Source organism: Tauraco erythrolophus, chromosome 21 (assembly GCF_009769465.1).
Source record: "Tauraco erythrolophus isolate bTauEry1 chromosome 21, bTauEry1.pri, whole genome shotgun sequence".
Classification (NCBI taxonomy): Eukaryota; Metazoa; Chordata; class Aves; order Musophagiformes; family Musophagidae; genus Tauraco; species Tauraco erythrolophus.
This window is the reverse complement of record NC_141485.1, coordinates 1283855-1305919: the sequence shown is the minus strand read 5'-3', so window position 1 is coordinate 1305919 and position 22065 is coordinate 1283855. Positions and strand designations below refer to the sequence as shown.

The 22065-nt window shown below is 40.1% G+C and overlaps 1 protein-coding gene across 4 annotated transcripts in view; it reads right to left on the bottom strand.

Annotated features, from left to right (window-relative positions):
• NF1 (neurofibromin 1) overlaps positions 1 to 22065 on the bottom strand; it is a 90037-nt gene that overhangs the window by 3329 nt on the left and 64643 nt on the right. For 3 of the 4 annotated variants that reach the window (XM_086624768.1, XM_086624769.1, XM_086624770.1), the window contains 21 exons: positions 20737 to 21169; positions 20158 to 20498; positions 19245 to 19447; positions 18053 to 18246; positions 16492 to 16632; positions 15985 to 16264; positions 14604 to 14818; positions 14328 to 14389; positions 14087 to 14201; positions 13306 to 13407; positions 12241 to 12381; positions 11997 to 12123; positions 11307 to 11438; positions 10660 to 10795; positions 9681 to 9838; positions 8663 to 8785; positions 7843 to 7970; positions 7052 to 7152; positions 6201 to 6343; positions 5336 to 5382; positions 4293 to 4509 (listed from right to left, as the gene is read on the bottom strand). In XM_086624768.1, the coding sequence (XP_086480894.1) occupies positions 4293 to 4509; positions 5336 to 5382; positions 6201 to 6343; positions 7052 to 7152; positions 7843 to 7970; positions 8663 to 8785; positions 9681 to 9838; positions 10660 to 10795; positions 11307 to 11438; positions 11997 to 12123; positions 12241 to 12381; positions 13306 to 13407; positions 14087 to 14201; positions 14328 to 14389; positions 14604 to 14818; positions 15985 to 16264; positions 16492 to 16632; positions 18053 to 18246; positions 19245 to 19447; positions 20158 to 20498; positions 20737 to 21169 (3539 nt within the window). Of the gene's footprint in view, positions 1 to 1348; positions 1400 to 4292; positions 4510 to 5335; positions 5383 to 6200; positions 6344 to 7051; positions 7153 to 7842; positions 7971 to 8662; positions 8786 to 9680; positions 9839 to 10659; positions 10796 to 11306; positions 11439 to 11996; positions 12124 to 12240; positions 12382 to 13305; positions 13408 to 14086; positions 14202 to 14327; positions 14390 to 14603; positions 14819 to 15984; positions 16265 to 16491; positions 16633 to 18052; positions 18247 to 19244; positions 19448 to 20157; positions 20499 to 20736; positions 21170 to 22065 lie in introns of all 4 variants that reach the window. The other variant, XM_086624767.1, reaches the window with a different exon arrangement.

Here is a 22065-nt window from a genome sequence, read left to right as displayed (position 1 = left end):
TTCCAAGCAGGGTATTAACAGGAAGCACAGACAGAGCAGGTGAGTCTGGAAATCTTCACGAGAACTGCTCCGGCGTCAGTCCGGCTCCACCGAGGGCAGGAGGCGGCCGACAGCGCAGGGCGAGCGTGAACCCAGACAGGCTTTGTGCCCACGTGCATGCACCTTCCTGAGAAGCTTCGCATCTTGCCCGCAGGACAAGGTAACTCTATCATGTTTTGCTAAAATACTAACACCAAACAAACCTCCAAAATGAACTGCTTCAGTGTAAGCTTCATGCTGACATGGTGGCAGCACATGAGTCTCAGGTTGTGAGCCGTTATCTGACAGCTTTGGACACACTCAGGAACTTGAAGACAATAAAAGCTGAGACTTCTGTTTAATGCAGACATGTTTCCAATCAATTATTACTTTTATGCTGATGCTACCATGAGTTAATCATTCCTGTAGTAATGTCTTAGTGTAGCTGTCACATTATTTCTGCAACAAAATGAGTATTTTTGATGTGTTTAGCAACACTCACCACTTACGGTACATTTGCTGCATTGGAATGAATAGCAGGAAGAGTGTTTTTATGCAAGAGGCTAAAAGCACAATCAGCAGCAAAAATCAGGATGTCTGACAGTCAGTAAAAAGGTTACAACAAAATCCTATTACTATAAATTACATCTCCCAGATATCTCTCATTCCTGTAAGAAACTTATTCTCATTGGCATCAGCACGAACAAAGCACATGCTCCACGGTTCACACACACACAGGGACCATTTCAAAACTGCAGCCAGAAGCTGGCTGCAGGCTGCACCGTCCTTCCTCTCCTCGTGTGGGTGTGAGCTTACAAAAACCACAAACTACCATGAGAATAGGAAGCAACCCACAGGTGTGAGCAAAAAACCTCTTCTGCAGCTTTTTGATTTCTCATTCTATATGGAGAAAGAACTGTGTTGAGTACCCATTTTATTGAGCTGCTCTCTGCTGCAATTTAGTCCAAAGAACTCACGCCTGTCTTCCAGTGGTGTGTAACTGAAGCTACAGCTGACTCACTGTGCATCCAAAGAGCTCACATGAAAGAGCTCTTCATTTTAGCTGAATACCTGCAGCAGAGTGATTTCACCTACCAAGCATCCACTGCTCTGCTACCAAATTTATCTTATCCTTAAGGATGCGATTGACTTTCTTTGCCTCCTCTACCATCAGGTATTATTAGCATCACACAAGAAAAGCAACAGCTTGGCACTGACACTGAAGCCATTCCCGTCTCAAAAGGATCAGTAAACCACTTCTCATGCCACGGCCCAACCCTAAAGCAGATCAAGCAGCACTTCGTGCAAATATGATGAAAGTAGAGTGTACCTGGATGAGGAAGCTGCACGAAAACTGCAGATTTAGAGCAAGGCAGAGAAGCTTCACAGACACAGAATGAAAGAAAAAATGTAAGTGAATAATGTCCATGACAAGGGAAAGGGAAGAGAAGGGAAAGGAGAAGATACGATGACAGACAAAACATTTATAAACAATGATCTTGCCTAGTTGTTTCAAGATGCAAGAAAAGAATTTTTCACCTATCTGCAACCTAATATATTTGTGACCATAATACAAAACTCACTTGGCTCCTGAACTCAGCGTGATGAAGTAACTCAGCACCGCTAAATACTTGATTTTCTTGTTCAGTAGTTCTCACATCCCAGTAAGTGGATGATAGATCTGCATCCCTTGTTAGCCCCATAGTTGCCTCGCTGTTTCAATAAATCCTGTGGCCCACCTTCATAGCCTCTAATTATTTCACCAGTGATTTTTATCTTGGCAGACATCAGGTCCTTCACTGCTTACTCCCTCACTCCTGTCTCTACAGTGTAAATGTCCAGCAACGACGCCGTCACGCACCCCTCGGCACAGCTAACGAGAACACAAAATTCATGTATGCAGCTATGGAGCTGTATAAAGAGCCAGAAGACCAATTAAATTTTTAATACAATTAAACATCTGAAAAAGCAAATCATGTATTTATGCAAAGCTGCACTGGTTAACGTACGAGTTCAAACTGGTGAAATGGCCCGTTGATTAAAGTGGAGCAATGCAATAAATGTGGGATGAAGGAGCGAAATGAAAAGCTGCAGGTTGTGACCTGGTCCACAGTCTGAGAAAGGTGGAGATCCCCTGATCAAACCCCAGGTCTTTGCATGCAAATTGCTAGAAGGAAGTAAGAACGTTCAAGGAAACAGACAAGACAGTAACAAACAGTAAGAGGTGATGGGAAAACACCACTTAGATTAAACGTCAAGCACGAGGCTTTCATAAAGCAGGAACCACTTCAGGCTGGTTCACACTGGCTGGAAACACCGATGCTACAAGCTAAATGGAAAGATGCTGCCCTGACACTGACAGCAAGGTCTATTTTTTTTCTCTTTAATTTTACCCTTCTCCCTGTTCCAATATCACAGACAATTCTTAGCTGTATATTAAATAAGAAAGTTTCTATCGAATCGCTTTCCTTTTCCATAATCTTGGTCGCTCTCTCTACCTGTGGACCATTAGGAGTTTTTACACTGAGATGTCCCTATATACAGGATGAACTGCATGTAATACAGTGGCTGCATTACATATTCACAACATGTAACTGCAAAATGTTTGTGAAACAGCAGCCTCTGCACCTTCAAACCCAGCTTTTACCTGTTCTTATGACACAAATCACAGGGATTCCAGGCCAGCACCAGTAAGTCCCCATAAAGCAGCAGAGAGAGAGGTAACAACTGTGGAAAATAACACTTCACACTGTCTCTCCTCACTTAGGACAACATTATTTAATGTAATACATCATCTTGAACTGGCAGGAAACTGGAAAGCAATCTTGGTTTGAATCTAGACTGACAGGCATCTTAAAATAGAATTCTAGAACACAGCATCAGTGTATCAAGAAGGTGATCTCGCCAAATTTGTTTAAGTTGGCTTCTCATACTGGGAAAAAGTGAACTGTAATCACTTTTCACTGTATGAAAAAAAGAAAAGAAATCACTATTCCCAAATTACTCACACACAGAGCACTGTCTAACCTCTGCTGCACCTCTGCACGTGCCTCACCCCAGCAATACTCATCATATTAAACAAAACCCACGCAAAGCATCCATGAGCAAACTGATAATTGGGAAGACCAGGTTTCTTGAACAGAGCTAAGTACAGCTAAGTAGGGCTTATGTCAAGGCCAGCAGACACTAGGGAACGAGAGAGCAAAAAAAACCAGAACCCCTCTGTAAAGATTACACCTCAATACAAGTGGTTCTCACCTTCCATCGAGGTTAGAAACAAAGCAGAAACAAAAGGCTGACTGACTGCAGTGTTCAGAACTGCAACAGTTAAACCATCATTTAAGAAATATCACAGAGTATCATTTTTACGACAAAGAAAAGAATTTCCTCAGCACACAAAATGCTAATCCAAAAGCACTTCAGGAGGAGTCTTCATGCAGATTTCTTTGACATAAATTCCATCTTCTTCCTATATTTAATTTCCTCTAGCTTATGCTTCATCTGCTACACTGGATAATTTTCACTCTCTTTTTTTCATTTTTCACCCTGAAAATCTATGCTGTTAAATTTAACCTCTGCATTTCCCTGTAATTCCCTTCTCCCTAAGCCAGAAGGAATTTACTGGTTTTATCCATTTACTGCCTTTGATGACTGTTCTTTTCTTGAACACCTTCATTTTATCATCAGCATATTTCTGGCAATACAATCATCTGAACTGACCCAGTATTCCATAGGTATCTACGTAAATACTCTTTTTTTCCTCCAAGGGAGAGTGTGACCTCCGTCAGATGCTGCCTATAGGAGCATTGGCCTGAAACCATACAGTCAACTGAAACGGAGTCAGCCCAGACACGCTCCCACAGCACAGCTCTGGGTTATTTCTCCTAATAGGTGCTATCTTGGGCATTAGCCCAGACAGGTATTATTCTCCTTGCAAAAGGATAACGATTACATATTCCTATTTATCAATTTTCCAGACTCCACTGCTGCATATGTTCCATATGAAGATGCAGCTGTTATTAGTTCTGATGCACTTAATGCTATTTCCCTCATGTAGAACAACTTGGAAGACAGCTTTTGTGCTGGACAAAGTCCAACATCTGAAATACCAGTGTAATAGCTTAGTAAACAGTTTAATATTCATTTGACTCAAGAATGTAACGATGTTTGATGCATAAACACACTGAAAAGACAACGAGGCTGAGTGTTTGGCTACAAAACCAGTAAATTCAACCCATTTCCCTCACCTAGGTAGTACCAAAACAGTTACTGACCTGGGGAGTGCTGGGAAGTTGCAAGCGAGGTCATGGAATTGGAAAGGTTGAGGTTGGCAGTAATGCTGAGTTGGCTCTGCACTGCAGGAGGATACGGAGATGTGGGTGTCAGGAGAGATTCTTCACTGGTTTCCTCATCAATTCCAGGCAAATACGTGTCAATCAAGGCATCAAGAAACTTCACTATGAGCTCAGCGTAGTCTGGGATTTGTGTTTGCTGTGGGTGATGGGGTGGGGAGAGAAAAAAGGTTGGTTCTTTTCTTTCTACTTTTCTGTCCATATAAGCTTTGCCCCAGAACTCACTAATTAATCACACTCGTTTTGCCTGAAAATTTTAAAAAGCATTTGATGTGAGTACTTGTAAAAACTGGTTTGTGTTCTTTTCCAGATTAATCCAAACGTACACATTAAAGACCATTTGTAGGTGTAATGTCAGGAGCACGTGGGAGCACGAGATCACAACAGAGGGGCTGTTTCACTGCCAGTTCAGGGCTGAGCTGCCACAGCGACCTGCACTGACACGTTGGTAAAAGCTCTGCCCGTGCCCCCAGCGCCGGGCACCCAGCACGCCGCCTGCTCCGCTCGTCTAGTTCTTGGTACCATGGCCAGAGGGAACAAACGGCGGCACAGACGGCCAGAGCTCCATCCATTTGTTCTGTTGTAGCATGGAATCTAACCTGATGGAATTGCCATTCTTACCAAATTCATCCCTTACACTGTAAGAGACACCTAATGAACTAAAGACTTTCTGAGCGGTACTGCACATCCCAGGGCCCTTGGTGCACCTGGGAGCAGTAACAAGGCGCATTTCCACCCTTGACTGCTTTTACCCAACTTTGGTAATTGACCTTACTGATTCTGTCAAAGTCTCTGACGCAGGCTCGCCAACTGGTCCAGCTCTAGAAGTGAGCCTTACATCACCAGCTTGCTCATACGAATTCCAGGACCTGTCATTTATCGGCATCGTTCCTGGAGCACCAATGTGCTTTTCACAGAAAACAAAGGCTGAAGTTCATGAACTTACACCTCGTGTCCTGCCTTACCTTGGAAAACGGGCCAGCAAACCTCCACAACCCATTGAATCCAAAACCTACAACGACAAATTCAACGTTACCACAAAAACCCAGTTCTCAACTGGCAGAAAACAACTGGAAAGTTCACAGAGTTGGATTTATTAGGCAGGGAAATCTTTTGATTTGGAGATGCAACCCTAAATTTTGTCCAAACCATTTATAACAAAATTAAGGCATTTTAATTTGTATATGAAATACCTAAGCTGTAAAAACTTCGAAATCTCAGAACCATCGCACAAGAAATTCTTGATGATACTTTAAAGATAAATTTAGCATGTGAACACACATCTTGTTTTAAAAATTATGTCAATATTTAAGTTTTTTCTCAACTGTCATCTGGTTCTTATGGATCTTCCTTGGAAGTTTTTGATCAAGGATCATTAAAAAATGTTTAGTTTTAAGCATTCAACTGTCACATGAAAGTGAGCTTGGGCACTGAAAAACAAATGTTACTCTATGGAATTTACCAATAATTAAATCAATTCATAACTTACAAGGTGAACTTAAAGCTCATCATTTACCACCACCATTCATGTTTTGTATTTCTTTAAATCAGTAAGTGGAAACAGAATACTGAGTTTCAATTTCTTTTTACTCACATAGACAGCGTAATATTTTTCGTATTCGGTGCACAGCTGCAGCAGGCACTTTTAATACAGGTCAGTGAGGGTTTTTTAATACAAAAACTCTTATTTTTATCAGGCTATATAAAGTTGGAGAGATGCCACACAAGACTGACTTGACTATTCTGTTACGGCTGCAATTCAGAAACATTTTCAATAGTAAACCTATCTCAAAGTACAGCAGATTTTTTAAAAAGTGGAAAAATATTTACTCTGTAGATAAGAAGTTTGGTATTGGGGTGGAGACTCTTCATGGTAGACAACACTCTGAACAATCCCATGAATTGGATTCAGCAAATTTGGATCCTGGCACAGCGATAAAAGGGTATTGATCTTGGAATCCAATAAATTATGCCTGAGGAAAAGAGAAGTGGCTTATTTTTTGTTCACAAAATAAAATAAATCTGCAGTTCCTAACTGACTTTAGCAAACAGCAGTTAAGGTGAGATTTTCAAAACCTCAGTGATTTTAGAAGTAGAACACAATTCCTACACACGATCAGTGAGGATTCTCACGATGTGTAACGCTTTCAGGAAACTGGACTAACAATACAACCCACTAAAGCATTTACCTACCACTTTAAATCGCAAATATTTTAATTCTTTTCCACCAAAAGCTTGTTCACTGGATTTGTGTACATTGTCAGAGCTGGAATTTCAAAGCAGCTTTTTAAACTCGGGGGAGTACTGCCTCTGTTCAGCTCCCTTGCAGATCTCATGGATGTTTGGTTGTTCGGTTTGTTGGGTTTGTTTTTTCGTTTCATTTTGTTTTTAAAACAAATGCCAGTTACTTACAATTGTGGCTTCGATAACTCACAGAACTTGTACGTGATGTGACCGTTACTTCATAAAGCCAGAAAAAGGTGGCGTTATTTTTAAATCATGCTCAGGTCGGTTTTAAAAGCCTCCTCATTTTAATTCCTGGTAGCTGGGTTTCCCTTACATCCACTGACCCCACGAATGCTACCTTTTAACGTATCTCACACGTGCTTGTCCTGCTCCAGAGACCTCCTAACGGCGGGGGCAAGTACAGAGCCCTCAGCGACGGAGTTTTAGATACTCACACAACAGGAAAGACCTTTGGGAAGACAACGCTGGCTTCTGCTAAATACTCGTACAGAATCCGCTGGTCAAACTCATCCGTAGTGTACTTCACTAACGTTGCCTGTCGTAACGTAAAGGGTTACATTAGCACGCTCCCAGCTTAAATCCAGGAGCCATAGGCTTTTGTTGGTGGTGTAGTTTAAGGTTGTAAGAGTTCTGAACAGCAAAAAGCAGCATTACAAAAGATTAATTTATGTCCTCTCTGGACACAGAATCAAATTATTTTACGTTAGTATGTGGGGAAACATAACAGTTGGTAATAGTTTCTATTTTGGCAAAGAGCTTCTATTTTTGACAAAAACAGGTAACGGAGTCTTTCTGAGTTACATCAGGAATGGTAACTGTATTGGCACATCTGAAGAAAGCACTACCTTACTGCACCTATATTGCTACTGAGTCAACTTAAACTGAATTATGCTGTGATTCCAACAATTTTCACTACTTAACTTCTTTAGTATAATATATAATATCATTTGATGATATAAAATTAGTTTGTGATAAAAACCTGCCAGGAAAATTGCAAAACAATACAGAATAATGAGAATTCAGTATTTGATGTCAAAGAGAATTTAAATATATTTAGAAAAGCGATTCCTAGAACGTTTGAAGAATGGTAACAAAAGAATAAACTCGCACATCACAGTGATTCTGATCCATATGAACTTAGAAACACTGCAAGGAACACGCATGCTTCTTTGGAAGATAAAAGAATATCAGAAAATAACAGACAATACACAGAAAAAAGGCTTACAAGAACCGTAAGCAGCAGGGCTTGAATTTTCGGGTCAGTCAGAACTTCTTCATCCAGGAGGACATTTGACTCGGAAACAGAAACTTTTCGAAGATGTGGGTGTTGCTGCGGTGATATTCTCTGGGTCTCTGCCAGATAAAAAAGAGCAACTTATCCAAAGGAAAACAAACCCAAACCGAAATAGAACTAGCTCTTGCACAACAAATTCAGTCATGTGCAAACTTCAGAGCTCACCAGCCTTTTCGTAAAGAACAAAAGCAACAGCTCTGCTGTCACACTGGCAGCGCCAGCCCACTACATGGGATGTACTACCAAATGGCAAACAACAGCCCCAATTTCCTGCTCGGTGAAATACAGGCCCAGGGGTGGTAAGTGCCGAATTCAGGGTCATGACCGACATCAGATGCAACAGAACCCTGGTCTTGCATTGCAATTGGGGATGGGGGCACAGGAAGCAGATGTGGGAGAAGATGAAGAGAGGCATTCTAGGCATTAGGTCATGTTCCATCTCCTGTAGAAATTTGCAGATTTGGCTTATTATCTTATAAAAAGCCAAATTTCATTTAATTTCACTCCTGTACGCGGTGCTTTATAGCTGCCTTTATCCTGCATCTGCAAACTGAGCAACTCCAATTCAAACCTCAGTTGCCAAGGATAAGGCAGACTGCACTCTCCAGAAGTCACTGTTAAGACAGATATTCCTCCCTTACCTTGTAGTGACCTAGGCGAATAAACATTGAATTTAGAAATAATCCTTTGTATTTATATACAAAGCATTTATAATTACTATTATTCTTAAAACGTTAGTCCTGTTTCTCACCCATTTCATAATCATTTTCAGCTACTCTCCTCATTTTGGGAGGCGTTGTGATTCCAGATTCCATGTCTTGCCTTTTAGGAGCCTTTGTGTCCGATATCAAATGGTCAAAACTTTTCCTTGTACCTAAAAACAATTTATCAGGCAATTAAAAACATTACACCTAAATCCATATTCTAACTATTTCTCATCTTCTGGCCAAGCTACTCTCCTATCTACAACGTATCGATAGGAATCTGGGGACCTTTTCACCATTTTCAGGGATGGTAGAGAAAATACAATCACACCATGCCACTCTCCATCACAGTTTCCAAAATGCTTCACGATACATATGAGGAAAGCATGCAATTTACTCAAGTATGTAAGCTGTGGGCATGCTATGGTTTCCTGGTCAACACATCACATTGAATAAACATGCCAAAATGTGATTACGGAAAAGGAAGCAGGAATAGGATTGTCATGAAAGGAACACCCTCTTCTTCCACATACACCATGTAATGTAAAAGGGTAACCACGAGTTATGCAAAGCAACTCATCTTGTTTCTCTCATATTCAGACTTCCCCTGTAAACATGAAGCACTGGGAAGCCATGAATAAAAATCAGATTGCTTCCAAAACATCTAAAATGTTTCGAGACCATCTCTTCTAGAATAACATGGAGCATTCTATATAGTGGCTTGTTTAAGGTATTCAGCTTCTTGGTTTTGTTGAAAGAGGGCTGGCTGGTGGCAGAAAACTGGTACTATGACTCTTTAGGATCTGCAATACCTTTCTTTCTCTCCCTCTCTTTTTTATTTCTCCACTTCAACATGCACATTTTGAGTGTCACTCTTGCTTCCCCCTTTTGTGATCAAAAGGACTAAGTTAGTCCTCTTTAACTGGACAGTGTTCTCTAATTTGTATTTTGTAGGACCTGCATCAGGAATAGGCACCTAAAGTCAGAATAAATATACACGTAATTTTTCTCCCGTAACACTGAGGTATTCTGTAGACAAAGCAGAGAACTAGTTATCTTAATAACCTAGAAGCTTTTTAGTGTTCGCTTGTGAAGGCTGCCCCATATCCAAACTCATGGATTTCCGTGTTCGAGGGCTTATCTGTCCCACTGTCGGGTAACTGGCAGCCAGATGTCTGTCCGACCCCTTTGGTGATGACCATGGTTGATTTTCCTTTAGTGTCCTGAAAGTGCAGAGAAATCAAGAAAAAAAAAAATCTTTAAAACTTTGCACATTTAGGCATAAATTTTTCAACTAGCCAAACTATCCTTTATTAAACCCATCTTTCCTAACAGGTTAATCTCCCAAAAATACATCTTAAGAAACAGTAAGCACTTTGCTTGCAAAAATGTCTGAGCTAGTGATAACTAACAATCTGATATGAATGTAATGATCAAGGGAGAAAAAAAATAAAGCAAAGAAGCAAATCAGGCTATGAGGCAAGATGAAAGATATTTACTAATCAGTTACTCCATATGGGATGCTAAAGAGATACTGAGTAAAGCGTTCCCTGTTGAGGGAAAGTGGCTCTCCATGTCACTTCCAGGTTGGTTTCTTAGGTTATCTCTGTGGCTGCTTATAGACAGGCTATAAGGTGCCAAGGTTTTCCAATGACAGATCCAAGTGATTACTCAGTACACACCTTGGGGCTCTTAAAAGGACACACAAAACTTTCTTCTAAAATATGAATGAAAAATGAGGTGAAATTAGTCTTGCAGACAGAGGTTAGCAAAGAGTTTGAAAACCTCCAAAGCAGTTAAACTCTGAAATAGCGTTACGGATCAAAAAATTAAATCTATAGGAATTCAATACCCAAATTTCTGTTACTCTTGATCACAGTATCACGGTATAAGTAGCACCTTGGTCTGGAACTAACAGCAGAACATTGCCTTAGCCTTGGGAATGTGGGTTTCAGTTTTCAGTATACCACAGGTTACCCTTGGATATCTTAAAGTAAACAGACATTGACATTTGGATAACTTATCCAAAAGTTAGACAACCAACCTATAGCTAGTGTCACTGTGATGTATGGGATACGTATCCATAGGAACATTTTCCATTGAAACGTCTGTCAACAAGAGAGACTTCCTATGTTTTAGGCTGCAGCGACTTCGAACTTCCTCAGATACTGTCAGCAAAGCTAAAAATCCAAAGAAAGCCAATGTAAGTTTTCCACAGCAGGGATACATTGAAGAATGTAAGCAATATTCCATCAATTTAATTTTTACTTAGTATAATGATGATTAAGATGTAATTACACCTTACTGAAATGTTCAGATTCAAAGTAGGTCATTTAAAAAGAATGCCATTCCCCATCCAGTTACAATTACATGCTTTAAACATTCGCCCTCACATGGTCACAGTTTCTACTTCTAGAGCACCAGAACTGTGACTGTTCCAAGGCAGGCACTTAAAGCAAGAAGCCTTCAGCCTCCCTGACGTATTTTCAGCGCTGCACAGCAGCTGCTATGCTGCCAGACCTCCAGTCCACAAAAAGCTTTAACTGATGTACCCAGCCTAGCCCAGGCTCTGTCCATCTCCAGCTGCAAGCCTCCTGTATGTTGGTACAATTCTATCAACTTAAAACTATACGAACCCATTCCTTTTCAGTTAGCACGGATTTCAAAGAATGTTTGTTTGTTTAATTTTACCTGCTAGGTAAGCCACGCTCTGGGTGTTCACCTCAAACTTGTCACAGTTCCTGTGTTTGTTAACCAGAGCTAGTAGTGTGTGCAAAATCCTTACTGTTCTTGCTACAGTGGTAGGAGAAGGATGCCTGTACCCTAAGAAATGAGGTTAAGAAGCCAAACATTGTATTTAATTTTTAATGTGTGTTTATGTAGCATTAATATTTTGAAAATATTTATAAATATTCTCAGCACGTTCTCAGGAAACTTCATGCAAATGGTAACGAGACATAGTGCTAACAGAAACTCCACCTTCAAGATTAATTTTTTCTGTCCCCCCAAAATCACATCATTTCAAATGTCTGTACATAGATCTATTATCTCACAAATCAATCTTCTAAAAGAAATAGTAAGCCTGAACACAGAAAAACACACCGAGAAAGACAGCATTCTCGGAGGAAGCAGTAAAGAACTGCAGCAGGTGAAGCCACACATCCCATGATAGTTGAGAATTTGTACCATTAGCACTAAACACCTTCACAGGACGTGCACATGGGAAACCCGGCAAAGCTCTTTAGTCAAAGGACATTTAATTCTGCACCTATTCTGCAACCCAAGTTACTTAAAATCCATCACTCTTTATCCTCAGACTTGTTTTTATTTCTGAATTAAGAAAGTTCATCCAAACCGAACCGCGGTATGTATTCTTCTTACCTTTCAAGAGGTGTCCCACTAGTGCAAAGTTAAAGTTGGAGTTGAAATTTAGCCCAACAAAATGATCCATCTGCTTGCAGTGCCATTCGAGTGGTCTCCTGATCTCCATAAACACCTCCTCTGGGCTCTGACCCCAACAAAATAAAACACAGGAGCACCTCATTGAAAGTGACTCATCAGATCTCAAGTTTGGTTTTGGTTTTTTTTAAATGACAAACCAGCAATTTTAAGAGGGCCTGCTTACCTTATCATTGAATACTCGAAGGCTATCCAAAGTATGCAGATTCTGTTCAAGCAGCGCTGTACCTGCTGAGTACAAGTTCACTTCATCCAACTGCAGGACGGCCATAGCCACCCAAAAGAGGGCCTTGTGCATAGGAGAGTCCTAGGAGGAAAAAGAAAGATGTATGATTTCCCTTGCATGTCAGTTCCTGCAATGAAAGACAAACAGGACTGCCACGTGGTCTGTACAGGCATTACTGTCTGTCTTGTGGCAGGTTCTGTCCTCAACCACATCCATTCCAGCAGAACATGTTCATACAGCCCCGCAGCCTGAATGCACTTGGAGGTGAGCAGTAGGAAGTACATGAATTTCCAGCCTTCCCCCGCTGCCCCAAGCCATTCCTTCTCCCACACTCCTTCCCTTGCTCACAGGAACGTCAGATGCGTATCGCCCAAACCAGACCGGACAGAAACGCGTCCTTCATTACCAACGTGAGAGCGCGCGTTGGAACGGATTGCAGTCCTGCACATGGAGCTGGCCAGGCCATTTCTCCTCCGAATCCAAAAAGCGTGCAGGAAAGAAATGGCACTGACTAACCCTGAGTCTCTTAAGTAGCCGATTTTTCTAGGAATAACAGTAAATACAAGAGGCTCTTCATCAATGGCACATCCATCGGTATGCTGACCAAATATCGAACCGCAACGTAACGCACGGAGGGTAAGGTCAGACTAACGTTTTTTGCAAGCCGTGATCTGAAAAGCTGTGTTAGCAATCGAACACCTGAAAGCCAGGACTGGAAATCTTTTGGAAAGAATTAAGACAGGCTGTGGTGTGGCATTTGCCTCCCTGGCTACGGGCCGGTTGGATGACGCAGAACCGTACGTTCAGCAGCGGTGGTGAGACCTTTGCACGGCTCACACACACCTGACGTGTGTCCCATGCGTAGCACTTCCCAGCACGAGTCATAGCACTGAAGTGTGAACCTCAGATAGCACAACGCTCACTTATAGTTGAGATTATACCCATAATTATAACTCTCATTTACAAAATATGTTCTCTGTTTACTCTAAAAGGCCAGTTGTTTACCTTATTAAGAAGAGGCTGCAGCTTGGTGAGTGCTATAACTGTAGCTTCTATTAGAACTTGGCTGTTGTAATTATCAGGGCCTTTCAAACAGCTCTCAAGTCCCTTTTGGCAGGGAAAAAAAGAGTAATTAAAAATACAACCATAATTAGATTTTGCTTCGTAAAAAGAAGATCAAAGCTCTAAACAATAATTGTTGCTCTCAGTTTATAAAGCTCGAGCTTATTTTAAATCAATTCGCAAGGACTTTTCCAAACGGAGATCTAACAGAAGTGATACACGTATTGCTGAAAGCAACTGCAGAACGTGTATTTAAAAAGTAAGGGTGCAGGACAGGGTGCAAGAATTAGAGAATAGCTCTTCTACAATTCAGATGCTCTTCAATTAAAGTTTATGTCCATAAAACTCTAATGAAATGCTTAAAGGAGACATATTCAGCACACGGTTCACTTGCAATGCCACCTGCTTCAGAAAACATGGAACGTTGTTACCAAGCTAGGCAGCCTGTTCCAAAGTTCTCATATATGGATGTCCTGCTCTTTACTGTATTTGATTAGAACACACATTAGATTATTAACTTCCTTTAAAAAAAAGCAGTTGTGAATCATTTGCATGCATAAATGTCTCAATAGAAAATTTCTCATTTATTTAAATACTGACTTCTGGATCAATCTCAGTGTCTCAAATTTTAAACTCAATATTGAAAACTATTGTTACTCTAGAAGTTGCAGCACTGATGAAATTTGTTACCACCGAATCGATTTAAAGTATATGGGTCTATTACCTTGCTAAGAATTCGGATTATTTGCTTTATTTGTCCATGAGACACACGTTTACTTATACAACCAAAGACAACAAGTGCTCTTGGCTGCAGGGATGGGTTATACTGGAATGCAAACCTGTGAGGAAACAGAGTACACTGTATGAAACCAATACACAACAAACAGGCTGTATAACAGAAAGTTAAGAACTCTACGTGTAGGACACAGGCAGGCAGGGGTTGTATTTTGAGATCTACAACATACTTTTGAGCTAGTTCAGTCCACTGGTCCAGCCACTTGCATGTTGGAATATCCCTCATACAAGCCTAAAAAGAATTATAGTGTTTGAATACATGTCACACTAAGAAAAAGTCTTTTTAAAATTCAGAATGTGCAGTTATTTTAGTTCTCAGAAGTCAGCTATTTAACTATTTGTTACCACATCATGGGAGGTACACCTCTCTACACTGCTTGCCTGGAGAAAGCGTAAGCAGCATCGTTTTCCCTTACAGATAATTTCTTTTGTTTTGAACCACATACCTCCATGATCTCCAACAAAGCTTCAGTAACAGTTTCCAACGAAGTCAGTGCAAAAGTCTCCCTTTCATAGGAACCAGGTGAAAATGACCTGTCTCGATAGCTGGATCGGAACGCTATGACTGCAGCTGATTTCACTTTGCTGATCCCAAACAGCAAATAAAATTTGGGCAGAGAGAACTCAGTCAAGCTCAGCCTTAAAACTTGCTTGGTCTCCTCTGTTGAAAAATTTTTTACACATTAAATTTAAACCACTGAAATCCAATCCATATTTTCAACACTCTTAGGCTCACCCTCCCATGAATACAAAAGTAGATAATCATCCTGCATGTCACTTCGCACATTCCAACACTATTTTCTTTCCTACTTTTCCCAGAGTATGCCACAGGAACTGTGCTCTGTTGCATAGACTGTTGAAAGCAGTCACCAGGAAGATGTATTCTAAAAACAGGTAGAAAGAAACGTGTTCAAAGATGTGGTACTTCTCACATTGCTTCAGAAAATGGAAAGTTCCTGCTTTGAAGTACCAACAGCATCGTAAGTTCAAACTGCAATCGAATTCTGGTCTTGGCCCTGGCACTAAAATGAAGCAACCCACTTAAATCAGAAGAAAATGACGCCCCTGCTACCAGCACTGAATATTTTTCCAATTCTGAACTTTCATTTCATTTCAGTGCACTTCACGTGAACTGTCTGAAGAGGAAGGCTTGCCATCCTCTGTGCATCACAGCAAAGCTTTTCTTTGTACATCTACACGTACGTGCCTGCGTGTGTGTTCGCACGCTCACTCTGCTGATATATATAGATAAAGAATGAGCTTTCAAATACTTAAAAAGACAAGATTACATAAACTTTTAATGTTTTTCTGCACAAAACCTAGCCCAGTTTTGTAATGGACTTCCGTGGTAAGAAGTCGACAGCTCTATGTTTGCTAATACCGTTAATTTTAGGACTGCTAAAATACAGCAGTATGCAAAATACCTGCTTTAACAGTAGAGTTTCACAATTCCCTTATGTAATTGATATTTTTGTTACCACATTATGCAACCACTCAAGATGCACATCAGCCAGTTTTAGCACAGACGTATTTTCTCCTTTCTCTGCATTACAGGAACTTACTGGTACCTTCTTCTCTTTTTCTAAAACCCAGTATACAAGCAATTTACATTATGCACCTGCTGTAAACCAGATAGCCATTTTTTAATTCCATACTCATTTGTTGTAGATCATGTCCCCAATCTGATTTGTGTGTAAGCTGAATTACAACACGGTATTTTCAAACTCTCAGAATAGTTTAAAGAGAGAAAGACAACTCAAATATTTTGTAAACAAACTAAGGCGCAATCAGCTCAAACGAAAATCTGAAAAAAAATCCCAAACTTACCACTAAAGTGAAGCTGTGAACAAGTGCAAAGAGAATGAATGATGTTGATGACGAGACCATGAGTGGAAGCTCTAAGAGAAAGGGGACCAGTGGCCACCAGTAAAGTAACTACATGGAAGAGGTAGGGGAGGTGTGCTGCCACATCCAGAGAGTTGTTAAAGGAGAGCATCAGCATGTAACGTGCGAGGATAGCGATGTCATCCCACATCAGGTGCTGTTCCAATGTGGGGGTTGGAGACAGACAAGTCTTGTCGATTATTTTACACATCCTTCCGATCACCTGAGAACAGAGCAACCGATTTGTTTTATTCAAGTGAAGAGCAGAGCTCAAAAATTCAGTAAAAAACATTAAAATTTAACATGGAGTATTTCTATTGCTTTGAATGTACTTTATCATATTTTTTCCATTATTGCCTTTACTGAATTATGAGAAAGCATCTCAGTGTCACATTATTATATAAATTGAAATTATTATATAAAAGGAAATTACAGCAAGAGGGAACTCACTTTGCTTGAAACCAATTTTACGTTTCCAGAAGCAAGTGCTACAGCTGTGTCTGCCATAACCTCGGCTTTTATGGATCCTAAGCCCCCTGTGGCACTAGTTTTGATGAAACTGTCCAGCACTACATCAAGGAGATCTGTTATCTGTCAGAGAAAAAAAATCTTTTTTTATCAGTCAGATTAACTTTATTTTTTCACAGTAAACCACCTTTTAAATAAACAATCAGTCATTTTTTTAGCTGAAGATGCATAACTACCATAAATTGAAGCATTAGTTTTAGTGATTTGTTATCCTTTTGGAAAAAAGCCTAATGTAAATTTTTGAAGCCGAAAGCTGAATTCCATCAGGTTTTACTCCAGATCAAAGTGGTTCAGAATTGTGGAGAAACTATAACTTAGTTTGTATTATTTTTATTTTGTTTTCCATTTAGAAGTAGGGCACTAGTCACGCGTGAATACAACTACCAGTAAAAGAAGCTTTTTCCCATGTTAAAAAAAAAAAGAAGACATTTAATTTATGCAGGTAAGAATCAAATTTGTCCAAGTGCACAAAGAACTCTGAATGTAACATGCAGGCTAAGATTAATGCTATTTCAGTAATGGTTCAAATTCAGTTCTCATTATATTATGAAAATCGTTTGCAATTTTAGGTCAATTAAGTCAGTGATAAAATTTCCACCGACTGCTGTGGAGTATTTAATCTTTTAATTTTGTGTTCTTCATATTTACCTGTTAACAGACTTTCATACTGGACATAACAGTCAGATTGCTCTCAAGGTGATTTAAGCTTTCAAAATAACATTGGGGTTTGTGTGTTTTGTTTGGGTTTTTCTGCCAATTGGACCAAGCAAGAAAATGCACTCATTTGCCAGTTCTCCCACATTGTCCAAGAGTATCTCTGTGACGCTGGGCTGCATCAGTTTGGATGGCAGTTTAAAAAAAAAGAAATTATTTTAAAAAAAGGAAGTTGATACAAAGCTTGTGAGCAAGTAAAGCTGGTCCGGTTTGTCTGGACACCTCCTTCATGAATTGCATATAAGATTATATGATGTCAGCTTTATTTTTTTCATTTTCTTTACTTTGGAGGGAGGATGAGGACAGAATCTGGCTAAGTGTTAAGCTAATGATCAACAGGAGGACTGATATTCTATTAATTATAATCACAACGCTTCTGTTTGCACTTTTAAAACAGAAAGAAAAAGAGGAGTTCTTTCAATGGCACATCCCTAACACAACTCTGAACGCCAGTACTTTGTTCTTTCCATTCAGTACCCCTACACGCAGGGGTTTTCATGAAATAATTACTACTAAACCCCAAGATTTTTAATTTTCAATTCTCAGTAGGGGACAGGAAAACATTCCTAGAAGCCAGCGTCCATTAATGATTTTATGAAATATTTTATAGAACAGAAACTTCAGAAGAACTTGCCCACTACTCTCCATACAGCAAATACACTTGGGTCATGTGAAGACCGATTTTATTTTTCTGCATTAACATTTCAGTGGTTAAAAACTCTACAATTTGCTTATAAACGTATTGCACTAAATTACGCAGAACTTGTACCTGTCCGAGGCTTCCCCATATCTTGGCTTGAATGGAAGGATACATCTGTTTCTCATTTATCGTCATCGTTATAAGCTTATCGAGAATCGCGGTGACTCGCTGGCGCTTGGCATCGTCATTGTGTTTACAGAATCGGACCAGATTGGACAGCCAGGGAGTCATATACTCCAGACAAAGATGTTTCAGTTCAATACCTGAAATAAAAATTCACTTTGTAACACACAGTCAGCACTGGACTCTATTTATAAGTAAATAGTGAGCACTTTTCCTGTCAGTTTTATTGTCTACAATAATTACTATCAGAGCTGAGCAAATAACACTGGGCAAACAGACAAGCTTCAAAGAGAAACACACTAACACTGACATCCAAGAAACATCTGCAGGAATCTGGCAAGGAGGTGATGACAAAGATGTGTACGTTTAGTATTAGACAGGAGTACTCAAGATAATGTCTTTTTAATCTTGAGAATGTATTCTAAACAGCTTCCAACAGTCAAGTCAGAGCTGCATTATGCCTGGAAAAAAAGGATGGCAAACGTAGTGCAACAGAACCAGATTTACAACTGAGAGAGATAATCAACTGGGAAAGATTAATTTTGATATGACTAAACAACTCTGTAACTCTTCTGTGTATGTCTATTCTAGAGTTCAAACCTTCGCTTTCATGGACCTCAAATTCTGACTTTTGTTCTTCAATATTCTCTATTTCTGGTGCATCAGTAACAGCCTGATAGAGATTTATCCAAAGTACTCACTGCACAAACCTATCAACAGCGACACGAAACAAATAATTTGTATTGTGACGTCTCTGAATGACCTTGATCTTCCACATGAATGAGAGGTCTGGCAAAACTTGTTTTAACATTAATTTCAAAGTTTAAAAGGCAGTGGCTTTTTTTTTTTTTTAAATCATTTCATGAGAAAGGAAAGGGCACATTCAAATGCGAGAAGTAATGGTTTTGCTCCAACAGATGCCGTTCCAGTTTGTGAAACTGCCACGCTTCAGACTATCACCCAACTTGATTATTAAGAAACACATAAATGGATAAACTTGAACACAGCTCTAAGAAGCATTTGCAATTTAAACTCATTGTGACTTAGCAACATGAGGAAGCTTAACTGACTAAGCCTGACAGCTACCAACTTAAATCTTTTCGAATTCACAGCATTAAAGAATACTCGTGTCACTTACTAGATTTGCTAAATCCAGAAATACACTCTTCCAAGAACTCTAAGGTAAGGTGTGGTTCGTTAGCTGCAAGAGTCTTACTAATAGATACAATAAACAGCGTGTTGTTGGCAGGAATACACAGCCCTGACGTTTCCAGTAACTGGCCCTCGATCTTTAAATTGAAGGTACAGGTTAAGGCACACAGGAGGTTGTAGGCAGCAGACCTGTAACAAAGCAAGCAATGGCACTTGGAATCGTTTTCTTGTACGTTTTAAAACATACACACTACATCAAGGCATCCCAGTAGTAGCAATTAGACATTTTAAAAATCGAATCAACGCTGCTATATAAGAGATTACATTTAAATCCTCAACTTTTTCCCTGCACCGGTTAAGATTCAGATTTGCCTTGGAGAAATTAAAGAAATTACTCCTCCACTCACTTTGAACAATTTCTGATGAGGTTAAGGACTATGCTTGAAGGACCTGGTACTGCACTTCTCAGAAAGGCTTTCACTTCCAGGAAATTCTAAATATTTCCAGGTGCACCTGCACTGCAGGGAGAGGGACTGCCGAGGGCCCCCGAGGCCGCCCCCGAGCCAGCACCCTTCTGACATGACCCAGGAGCCCACGAGGTACAGAAGTTCGACACCAAGGAAATCAAATGTACCTAATAAATATATATTGCAAAGCAGAAGTAGGTCTCCCTATGAAGTTAAATAAAGCTTCCTACGTGCCTTCAGTTACCCTGACAGCATGCATGCCTTTCTTCACCTATAGGAAACCCAATCTTTCTTTATATTAAAAAGTACATTTTACTGAGTTGTGGTGAAAGAAAAATGGTTTTGTTCATGAGAGATTTGCTAACGCTAAGGAAACCTAGGAAAAGATTCACATTTTTGACGGAAGTTGATGCTAATTTAAAAGATCTGTACCGCAAACTGGGGTCTGAGCTTCCCAGGTTGAGCAGCGCTATGTTCAGTAGTGTTCCAGGGACATCCTTGGGACGAATTTTAGTGTGCTGTGGGATGGAGTCTGGTTGTGACAGCTCCCACCGTGTCCGTATGTGAATGATGGACCTAACGATGGCTTCACACTCCTGATGCATGAAGGTGAGTGGCGTGCCTTGGTTGGCAATGGTTAAGGTAAACTGGTTCTCATCAACAAGACATATTTCCTCAATTTCAGAGGCATAGTATATATCATTCAAAAACACCGTTTGTCCCAGGACTCTTGTTCGTTCTGCTGATGTCACCTGCACAGCTGTTGACCCGACCTTGGAAAGAGAATAGAAAAACGGTTCAGCACCTGTTGTTAACAACACAACGAGAGAAACGTCCGACAGTTCTAATTTTACAAAGACAAATACATGAAAATTTATACTTCCTAAAGAGGCATACTAGTAAGTTGTGATTTCTCCTCAAGACAGAAGGAGAAATAAGAGACAGTAAAATCATATTCAAATCCTTATGAAAATATAACCATTCACTAGGAACAGTGTTAAAAGGACTTACTTTAATAGAAACTTTGGTGTCTTTATGAGCCAGTTTGAGAGCGTTGTGAAATACTTTCAAGTCCTCCTCCAAAGCCAAGGTAGCTGCTGGGAGTTTCTGCTGATCGTGTTCGATGTGCTCTGCCAGTTTCCCTGGAGAGTCTATGAAAATAAGCCTTTTGCTTCCTTTCAAACCTGTCAAGAGCCTTTCATGGTATTTGGTGTATTCTCTGACCCAAGAGTTACAGTTATAAATAAAAACGGCTGAGACATTTTCATAAGCAAAGCCTGGAAAAACTACAAACCATTTAGAAAGAAAGTCTGTTTTAAAGCGGTTACTGGGGCCAGCGTGTGTGAGGTCCACTACAATTTCGTATGGCTTTGCATAGTATGGCTTCAGAGTTAGCAGTACATGGTATATCAACAAATCTCCGTTGATCTGACCAGTCTTGAATCTGTAAGAAAACAAGACAGACATCGTTGGGTTTGTGTTTTAGACCCACATGACAAAGGTCTGAGTGGTGCATTACACGTACTACTAGGACATCAGACCAGACTGACCCTTCAGATAGTTCCGAACACGCCATCGATCCAAAGCAACGACCCTGGACTGGCGGCTACAGCCTAAAGGCATCTGTTACTGTTGTGTCATGGCTCATGCTCCAGCCAAGTTTAGTGCCCAGTATGACAAAGCTTGACTTGGGATTTAACTCAACTTCGTTTTGGAGTGCCACGCAACCTATCACAGCCGAGCAGCCTCCACACAGGAGGTTTATTTGACTACAAGGCAAAATAAAACCCATGCTGGAGAGCAACAGTGCATCAATTGGATCAAAACTGGACTGTATGAAAAGAGCTCTGAGTTTTGACCAAAACAAAAGTGAAATATAAGTCCCTCAAACTAACTTTTAAACCTCCTTAGATTCAAATTATATCTATTTTTATATGTGGGAATACATATTTATTTCAGAATTCTTAATTAAGACTAATTAAGCATCCACATACCAACTTTTTCAAAGGGTCTCGAACTCGTTTTTTGCTATATACTGCAGCATATTCTAACACCCGGTGAAGTGCTTCTAAGAATGGCCAGTCCTCTGAACAGTACAGAGGATTCGTCTACAAAATACCTATACCCAGAAAAACATTCAGATAATATAAAATATTAATAATCTTTTGCACTCATTTAACTGTTCTCTGAATTCTGTAAGACTTGAGGGCGTATCTGCCGAAACCAAGTCTCCAGAGTTAGCACAGCAGGCAGTTCTACTAGGAACAACTAATTAAAAATCAAATTCAACAGCAGCTCGTGAACATCTCAGGCACTTTTAAACCCCTATCACTGTTTCAG